General features: G+C 36.0%; 1 protein-coding gene across 1 annotated transcript in view; it reads left to right on the plus strand.

The window, feature by feature from the left end:
* LOC122633976 (inactive rhomboid protein 1) overlaps positions 1–10,000 on the plus strand; it is a 219,560-nt gene that overhangs the window by 207,621 nt on the left and 1,939 nt on the right. The window contains exons 10-19 of the mRNA XM_043822485.1: positions 2,867–3,189; positions 3,373–3,459; positions 3,802–3,975; positions 5,071–5,254; positions 6,361–6,597; positions 6,714–6,740; positions 7,033–7,223; positions 7,317–7,613; positions 7,689–7,842; positions 7,942–10,000. The exon at positions 7,942–10,000 is cut by the window's right edge and continues 1,939 nt beyond it. Coding sequence (XP_043678420.1) covers positions 2,867–3,189; positions 3,373–3,459; positions 3,802–3,975; positions 5,071–5,254; positions 6,361–6,597; positions 6,714–6,740; positions 7,033–7,223; positions 7,317–7,613; positions 7,689–7,842; positions 7,942–8,373 — 2,106 coding nt within the window. The 3' untranslated portion in view covers positions 8,374–10,000. The remainder of the gene's footprint in view (positions 1–2,866; positions 3,190–3,372; positions 3,460–3,801; positions 3,976–5,070; positions 5,255–6,360; positions 6,598–6,713; positions 6,741–7,032; positions 7,224–7,316; positions 7,614–7,688; positions 7,843–7,941) is intronic.

Consider the following 10,000-nt stretch of genomic DNA (forward strand, 5'->3'; position numbering starts at 1 on the left):
TTGAATCTCTTTTTCCTTTTTTTTCGCCAAAGATAAATAAATCATTACGTTTTCTCCTTACTTTGTTTAATAATATAAAATCATTTATTATTCGTAAACGTTAATTATTCGTGTTCTTATCGTATAAGTTAATCGATGAGAATCGTGTGTGTGTGTGTGTGTGTATGTGTTTGTTGGTAGGTATTACGTGAATTTCTCACGAAGGAAGCCGACTTAGCAAACTGTCGGGAACACGTCTCTAGCAGAAGTAGTCTGACCAATCGTATACTTCCACTACTGTACTTATCCTTGTCTGCCCGTTACAGTCGCACAAACTTTGTCTATTCTCCTTATATATATATATATATATATACATATAATTCTAATGATCTACGAAAATAGAATATCAAATCTGAACAATAATGGTAAATTCAAATTAATCTTAGAAATGGTTATATATATTATATATTATATATACATATGTGTGTATATATATATATATATATATATATATATATACCTATTATCAAATATTTTCGTTGTACAAAAATTTTCATTTTTATTGATTCTTCATTCAGTGTTCATAATCGATGCTCAATATAGCGTTATATTCGAAATTCATACTGGATAATATCGGTAATAGAACCTAAGCTGGCTTAGATGCTACTTCGACATTGCATTTATGACGTTAGTAGCGGAGCAACGTTACGGTATAATCGTGTAACACGTTTATAACTAGGGATGTGCATGAAAGATAAAAGCCGATCGTGGGTATTAAACACGACTGGATCGCAATATAACCTGAACGCAGGAACGAACCTACGCGTTTAACAAACAAATCGATATTAACCGACGACGACGACGACGACGACGACGACGACGACACAATTCGTTGTCCTGTATGCCCCTGTTAATAATGATTATTATAAGAATCCACGAAGCTTAATAATTTAATCTAACAGACTTAGATTTTTCTTAATCGCTATGTAAACTTAACAATATTTTCATAAACAAGGATAATGAAAATTGTTAAAAATGAGAAACTTTTAATATGCTAACAATAACATAATATAATAATAATAATAATAATAATAATAATAATAATAATAATGATAATAATAACTTCAAAGAAAAAGGTATTGTAATCGAGCATCATTGGTACTTGCAATTAATGAACCTTGAACTATTGCCCTATTGATTATAAATGCGTTACGCGTTATAAATAATTACATAGATAATTAGATAAAATAATTCACAAGCTCATTAACGATCGTTGTAAAATCATATTACCGTGAAGGGCTCCCGATCAATTGTTGCCTCTATTCGCCATGCATCGCCAATCGACGTGAAAGCCCATAAGTTAATATCAATGAATGACGTTCCGGCTTCTCGAAATTAGCAGCCAACGCGATAATACTATTATAGATTCGTGACTGTAATGGACGTATACAGTCGGCCATGTTAAAGGACGATGAGCTTGGATGAATAATCGAGCTATCATTATATAGTCCATGGAGAGTTGATTTTTAAACTATTGTCTTTATAGTCTATTCGATGATAAAATGAACGTTTCAATGGAATTATTAGCCGTTGAATGAACACGAAAATCATCATCAAAGAGAAAGAGAGAGAGAGAGAGAGAGAGAGAGAGAGAAATTAAGTTATACGAATGATTTGCTCGAATACTTCGAGTATTTAACAAAAGAATTTTCATTCTACGGAACGAGCTCGAAACGTTTAGACTTATTAAATTTCGTGCAACTCTCGTAAAAGTAGTTTTCCTTAAAAATAAACTATCAAAACGGTACTCGCATTTATGATAACTCGGGCGATTTCGCACGAATGCACGCGAATGTACCGAGGATTCCATGATTGGTAAGTAGTAAAAGCTCTGTGCAGTTGCATCTGTAAGGTTAATTAAAAATCTCGAGGTACGCTTGCTCTCTCTCTCTTTCTCTCTCCCTCTCTCTCTCTCTCTCTCTCTCTCTCTCTCTCTCTCTCTCTGTCTCTCTCTCTATCTCTATCTATCTCTATCTCTATCTCTATCTCTATCTCTATCTCTATTTCTATCTCTCTCTCTCTCTCTCTCTCTCTCTCTCTCTAGGAAAACAAGTATTTCAAATGAGGAAAGACGTTATCGTCGAGTGAATCTGTGCTTCGAGAACGTGCAATTCGAGGAATTTCTAAAAGGGAATATCGTGCTGCCCTTTCAAAGGGAAATAACCTCTAGTTCGCGCAGGAACTCGCTTGATATGCGGTTAGAGGCGCTTAAGCTCGTTAAAAACGACATAAAACCCGATAACTTTCTACGAATACGAGCGTAACCTTGTAATTTGCCGGCTTTCGTGCATCGTCGGAAAATGATTACGATACTTCCTCTTGCGAATTACAGAAGACTATAACACAACGAACATAAGAGAGAGAGAAGGAGAGTCGTATATACCTTATCATAATTTTATCTTTAGAATGGTCCGCGTTTGTTACCTCTAATTGTCGTTAGGAAACATATCTCGACGATCCAACTTCCTCGAACATTCCCTATCTAATATTAAAGTTTTTAATTTTAATTACACCTTAAACATTGTTCCTCGTTGTAAATTTAAAATTTAGATATGGCGCGACGCCGTGTTCGATACTTTGATCGATCGATCGGAGCATCGAGTCAGCGCCATCTAGCGGATATCAGTACTAATTAAAAGTGCCGCTTGCCCCTGACGATAAGCAACCCTTTCTGTACGTCTTAATAAAATGAAAATAATATACGTAAACTTGAAAATAATTAGATTTTTTGAAATGAATAATCAAATTTATTATTTTCAATGGATTTTCGATTATATCGTTGGACTATTGACTATTCGTTTTTTTTTTTTTTCTTTTCACTTCACAGTCACTGACGAGACAACGTCCAAGAGAAAGATCTCGAACAAGGCCAGAATCTCGAAGCTTTCCGCCAAGCGTAATTGCCTATCTGTCAAGAACAGAGGGTGTAACATCTCCGGAAAACGGCCAGGAAGAAGAAGAATCCTTTTTTGAAAGGCCACCCCCTCCGCCACCACCATTACCACCGCCGACTTTGACAACGAGTCAGCAACAAACCCAAACGCAAATCGAACAGACTGCTGGCGGATTGACTAAACCTGAGGATGTCGATGGCAAGATTGAAATTCGAGATTCAGCGAACGAACGTGAGACGAGCGAGGAATTGGAGAGGTATCGCCAGATTCGAATCCTTCGTTCATTCATTTGTTCATTCCTTCCTTCCTTCGTTCTTTCCTTTCTTATCTAATTTTATCGGACATTGAATAGTTCGTATTCGAAGATACTTTTCGATTACTTTTGGGAAAAATAATCAGATGAAAAAGATTCATTAACGTTCATTACCGTTCATTACAGATTCGCACAGCAAAATGAGGACAGGAGTACGATCGACGGACAAATTAGGAGACCTCATCAGGTCACGAGGGACCATTATACTTCAAGGTAAAAACTAAAATTGATTATATCGAAATTAAAAAAAAAAATTTTCGATACTTAGTTTACATGAGATAGAAAAGAGTGAGAATGAGAATAAGATAGAGAGCTACACGAAAGTTTTTGACATTTAGATCACGCTTTTGTTAGGCCACGTGTGCTCGTCGTCGAGAAATAATAATTAATATCGATAAATTATAAATTGATAAACTTTTCTATCCATCTATGTTCTACGATACATGGAAAATGCATTTTCATTTGTATGGAAATTTAATGAAATGATATCTCACGGTCGAGCACACGATATACTCTTTACAACAAAAGAAATTACAGAAAGACAAGTTGGAGCAGGTCGAAATACGGCGGTCCATTGAGGGAAGACAAAAGGATGCAGCAGGACGATGGTGTCACTCTGAGAAGGGAAATGACCGGTGGTACGAGAATCTCGCCTAGTACCATCGATCGTGTCTTCGATAATAGTAATCGACGGCAATATGGCATGGGAATCGTTGGTCGATTTTTCGGGTATGTTCACCGATCATATTTATTTTCATTATAGTTATTAATTATTTTCGATAAAAATATACATACAAATTTTTACGTTTCAAACGAATAAAATTACTTGAATTATTTTAATTACAATCAATATATAAAATATATAATGTATATTGTTAATTTGCTATTATACAGATATTTATATAAATAATTTAATTCTCAATCTTTACATGAGAAATATAATAAGAACGAATTTTTGAAAATGATCTAAAAATATTATTCACACGAAACGCTCTTTCACTTTTCACCGTTCGTTTAACAAAGTTAGTTCTATGTACTAAGCAACGTACATAGAAAGAGAAGAAGAGAGGAGGAGAGAGAGAGAGAGAGAGAGAGAGTGAGGGAGGGAAAGCACAGCTTTCTATGAAACAAGGACCTCTCCGGAGCAAGACTCAAGAATCTCATGCATAAATAAATATTAATGGAAAGAGCTGTTTGTACCAATTCAAAATTGAATCTCAAAGTTAGTATACTTTGGTTTCGTGCTTCCACGTCACGAGAGACATTGTGACGTAATAATCATAAAGTAAACTTCAAACAACTCGCGATCGACATTGTCTTCTCCGTGATAGCAATGACGATGATGATATGATGATAACGTTGACGACGACGACGACGACGACGATAATAATGATGATGATGATAATCACATAATAATGATAATAATGACTCTAGAGGTATCGTCGTTAATCACTTGTTTTTAAAACAATTTTACGGCATACATTTCTCGGATTATAAAAACTAAAAAGAAATGGACGAATGACTCGTTTAATGGTAGAATTTCAAGGTGGATAATAATGGCACCCAGGTGCGACAGCAAATGTCATCTTTGACATGGAAGATGATTGATACGAGTCCGCGACATTTTATTAAATGTCACGAAACGTCAGCGACAACGTTCGTCGGTTTGATAGTACTGGTAGACTTGACGTAAAACTACCGAGAAAGAGAGAGAGAGAGAGAGAGAGAGAGAGAGAGAGAGAGAGAGAGAGACAGACAGACAGAAAGGGAGATAGAAAAAGATAGATAGACCCTTAAATCCTTTTCTCCTTCGTATATTTTCAGAAGATCCTTTCGAAAGAGTATAACCAACAAACCGGAAGTGAGAAAGCAATTGGACGATTTCGAGGATCACAGACCTTACTTTACATATTGGATCACGACCGTGCAGGTTCTCATTCTAATAATATCTTTAGCATGTTATGGCTTTGGACCTGTTGGGATGGAACTCAATCATAGATCAGCGAGAGTAAGTTAAATCGTCGTGTATTTTTAAATTCATACGTTCATACGCGTATGTCTTATTTCATAATTTTTTTTTTTTTTGTAAAAGATCAATTATTACTTTCTATTCAAAAGTTAATTTTTTATTTGGCATAAGTTTCAAATTGTGTATATAATTAATCTTTTTAAGATACGAAAACAAATTGTTTTAGATAGAAAAAAAGAAGTTGATTTATACAGAATTAACAATGAAGAGAAAATAAATCCAAAGAAAAGAATAAATAAATGAATAAATAAAGAAATAAATAAATAAATAAATAAATAATTTATCCGATATCCTAGAAAACAATACAGAATAGAAATTATGAACGGTTCATTAAGTAACAATATTATTGACGTCGTCGCGAGTAATAAAAATGTAAAATTATTTTACTATTATTAGTTTTATTATAATTATTAAACGAAACTCCCATTTTGCGAGTATATATATATATATATATATATTATACATACATACGTACATACGTACGTGCACAACCACAAGATGTATAGAATCGTTGACCCAAACAATCCCGAATAAAACTTTATATTCGATAATTGATAGATTGCAAATGTTATGCAAACCGCGCGTGCCGTCGTGTGTGCGCACGGCAAATCGTTTCCCTATAAATAATCATGAGGTGCTACGGTCGTCGTGTTATTCAACGTCGTCGTATCTCGATTTGCTCCATTTCTATCTCGATCCTTCGTATCTTTGTATTGTATCTGTCTGTGTATATATGCATGTACGTACGTATATGTACGTCTGCGGGTATGCGACCATTTATACGCTAAATAGAATTTTGAATTCATCTTCGTTTCTCGAATTCATTTCAATTCTTTCTCAATACATTTTATCTTTTTTTTTTTTTTTTATTTTTTATTCTTTTTTTTTTTTGAATGGAAAATTGTCTGTCCTTTTTTTGTCTTCTTTTTTACGATGACGGGTTAGATATGTAACGATCGCTCTTTTTATCTTTCTTTTTCTCTTTCTTTTTTATTCTTTTTCCTTTAGACACGAAAAGATTAACGTTCCTATAGACGAGGATCAAAATTAAACGAAGCGACTTAATATTTATTATCGATCTTCAGGTTTTGGTAACGAGCTTATCGTTACAAGAAGTCGATTATCAAGAGCCTGCAAATTTCTGGCTCGGACCAAGAGCCGCAGATTTGATACATCTTGGTGCAAAATTTGCTCCGTGTATGCGCCGAGATATTAAAATATTGAAGGAGATCGACATTTGGAGAGAAAGAGAACGAGATACTGCTTGCTGTATCAGAAACGATGATTCCGGTTGTGTGCAATCGAGTAAAGCCGACTGCTCAGTGAGTTCAATTTGATTTTATGTTCGATCATCTAATTATTTCAAATATCTATTTCCTTTTATCCTATAAAGATCGTATCGATAATATAAATTCTACTCTTTTTACCAAACCAACTGGTCCGAGGATTGAAATCAACGATTACGGTAAATTTAATGGACCATTAAGCATGCATTCATTACACGTTAATTTATATTTATTTATATTTGAATTTTCTTTATTATTAATCCTTTTCATTGGCCCTTCTAATTTTATGATTATTATGAATATTAACGTAAAAGTGAATATGATTATGTAAATATTATTCAACCTTTAAGATACATAACTTTTTCTTTGTAAGTAATTACGAGGAGTAATCTATAAGTATAGTAATTTAATAAGATACAAAAATAAGATATACACATACACACACACACACACATATATATATATATATAGAACACGATATCGACCTGGAAAAAATGGGGCCCTGGAGACAGTGGACCTGGTGGACGAATAAGTGGATCCGTTTGTGGTTTGGATCCAAAATTTTGTGATGCTCCAGCTAGCATAGCTCCGTACGAATGGCCAGATGATATCACTAAGTGGCCCATCTGTCGAAAAACTAATCCGTTCAGTCAGCGCTACAAGTAAGTATGGAAATGATCAGAGATGAAATACTTCTTTGTAAATATTTAATATTAGAAGTGGAAAGGTATTCAACGAATTTTTCAATTCGATAGCAAAAATTTGAATCAAAGAGGAAATGGAAACTTTCCGATCGGTCGATACAAAGACAAAATGGCGGAGCACATGGTTTGCGAAGTGATAGGACATCCCTGCTGTATCGGTATTCATGGAATGTGTCGAATAACAACAAAGGAGTATTGTGACTTTGTCGGTGGTTATTTTCACGAGGAAGCATCCTTGTGCTCCCAAGTCGAATGCCTCCACGACGTTTGCGGTATGATACCGTTCCTCCATCCTGAATGGCCGGACCAGTTCTATAGATTATTCACTACGACCTTCCTTCATGCTGGGTAGTATCGCGATCCTTTCTTTTTAATCCCTTCATACCTAACCGATCGTATGGATTTAAACGTGTCATCTTTTAGAATTCTACACCTGGCAATCACATTACTGATTCAATATTTCTTGATGAGAGACTTGGAGAAGCTAACGGGCTCGTTGCGTATCGCTTTGATCTACTTCGTGGGCGCGTTAGCTGGAAATCTGGCCAGTGCGATATTCGTTCCTTACAGAGCGGAGGTAATATAAAATAATTTGTAATTTGACATTTACATGTAAATGTAATAGAAAACGAAAACACGATAAGAGAAGACAACATAATCGATTGCTTTTGTTCAGGTTGGTCCAGCTGGAGCACATTTTGCATTGCTCGCCACTCTAGTCGTAGAGGTCCTGCATTGCTGGCCAATGCTGAAACATCCAAGGCGAGCACTTTCAAAGTTAATCTGCATACTTTTGGGTCTCCTAATACTCGGTGTTTTACCCTGGATCGACAACTATGCTCATCTCTTCGGCTTTATCTTCGGCTTCCTTGCGGCTTACGCCTTCATGCCTTTCATATCTTTCGGGCACTACGATAGACGTCGTAAAATCTTTCTTATTTGGGTTTGCCTCGTACTCATAGTCGGTCTCTTCGTTCTCCTTCTTACCCTCTTCTACAACGTCCCCGTCTACGAGTGCGAGGTCTGCAAGCTCTTCAATTGTATACCCTTTACGCGCGACTTTTGCGCCTCGCAAAATATCAACATCAAGAGGGAGGAGCCCGTATGACACACGGGGCCGCGGTTCAAAGTCGAGCGCGAAGTACCGTTCGGCCCCCGATCCTACGCTCGTTCTCATCCTACAACATTAACAACAACAATAATAACAACAACAACAACAGCAACAACAACAACAACAACAATAACAGTAACAACAAGCCAAGAATTCTCGATCCAACGGATTCTCTTAGCCTTTTTGGCTATAATCCTCTCGAATCCTCCGTACGATCGTCATCTACAAAGATTTTCTTCCCACGATACCTTCAATCACGGTTGATCGAGGCCCAATGTTGTCTCTTTTTTTTTTTTAAATCCTACGAAAAAAAAAAAAAAGAAAAAGAAAGAAAAGAAAAGAAAAGTAACGTTAAACCGTAGCATAGTGTCTCGGAGAAGTGTAAGATCCGATAAAATGGCGAATGATCGACGACGATCGAAAAGATCCACCATGTTATTTCAATGCTTTTTTCTATTCGTCTTCGCCCACTGCCAAGAAAATGCAACCGCGAAGAACGACTACGATGGCGACTAATGAGATCTCTCGAGATGAAGAACCGACATAATGCCTTAAACAAGTATAATCGCGTACTTCCTCGTCGTTCTTCTCCTTCTCGAGTAAAAATATTTAAAATTCTCGATTTTGGAACGATATGAGCCTCGATGGGATGTAAATATATATATTTGCGTATTATTATATATTAGCGTTCCAACGTTTCTTTTTCTTTTTTTTTTTTTTTTTTATTTTTTTTTCGACGAGATATCACGAATGTAATAAGCACGATCTTTGAGGATTCGTCGAGGAGATAACTGCCGATCCAAGAGAATCCGTTGAGACACGAGCGTTCATCTCTTTTGGTGTGTGTTAATATTAAAAGAAAAAAAAAAAAAAAACAACAAAAAAACAAAAAAAGGAAAAGAAGAAAAGTGAGTGTAAATAGAATAAAAAAAAAAGAAAAGAAGAGAGAGAAAGAAAAAAAAAGAAGAAAAGAAAATAGAAGAAAGTGAGGAGAAGAGAACGGGGGGAGGGGGGAATGAAAAAGAAATGAAACAAAACTCTTGTTACATACGTTCTAATGCTCTAATGGACGCGACGATTAATGAAAATAATAATTATAGGGAGAATCTTTGAAAGTGTGCACGTCTTTTTTTCGTCTCACACAGCACGGCGTAGCCGTATCTCGTATGATGTACCTCCGACACACTGGAACTATCTGTGATGGACCACACGATCGACTACGGAGATATTTTTAAATAGTTGTACACGATAGATAGCGAGAGTGCAACACATCATCGTGAGGGCTCGAGGAATCGCCGATATATGATGAATTGTTAGAGAGGAGAGCTTGAGGTCGGATGAGCTTAATTTTAAGAGTCGGAGGGGAGACACACGACACAAGGAGGAAAGTGTTAAAAATTAAGTCTACGATGAAACGAATCACAATTTTTTATAATGGCGCGAAGAAAGAGAGGGATATCAGAACTCTTAATCAATTTTCGAAACTTGTACATATAATTACATATGCGAGAACGAGCGAGCGAGCGAGAGAGAGTGAGAGAGAGGGAGAGAGAGAGAGAGAGAAAGAGAGAGCGAGCGAAAGAAAGAGAGAATGCGAGAAAATGGGACGAATGGAAGCGTGTTT

Source organism: Vespula pensylvanica, chromosome 1 (genome assembly GCF_014466175.1).
Source record: "Vespula pensylvanica isolate Volc-1 chromosome 1, ASM1446617v1, whole genome shotgun sequence".
Lineage (NCBI taxonomy): Eukaryota > Metazoa > Arthropoda > Insecta > Hymenoptera > Vespidae > Vespula > Vespula pensylvanica.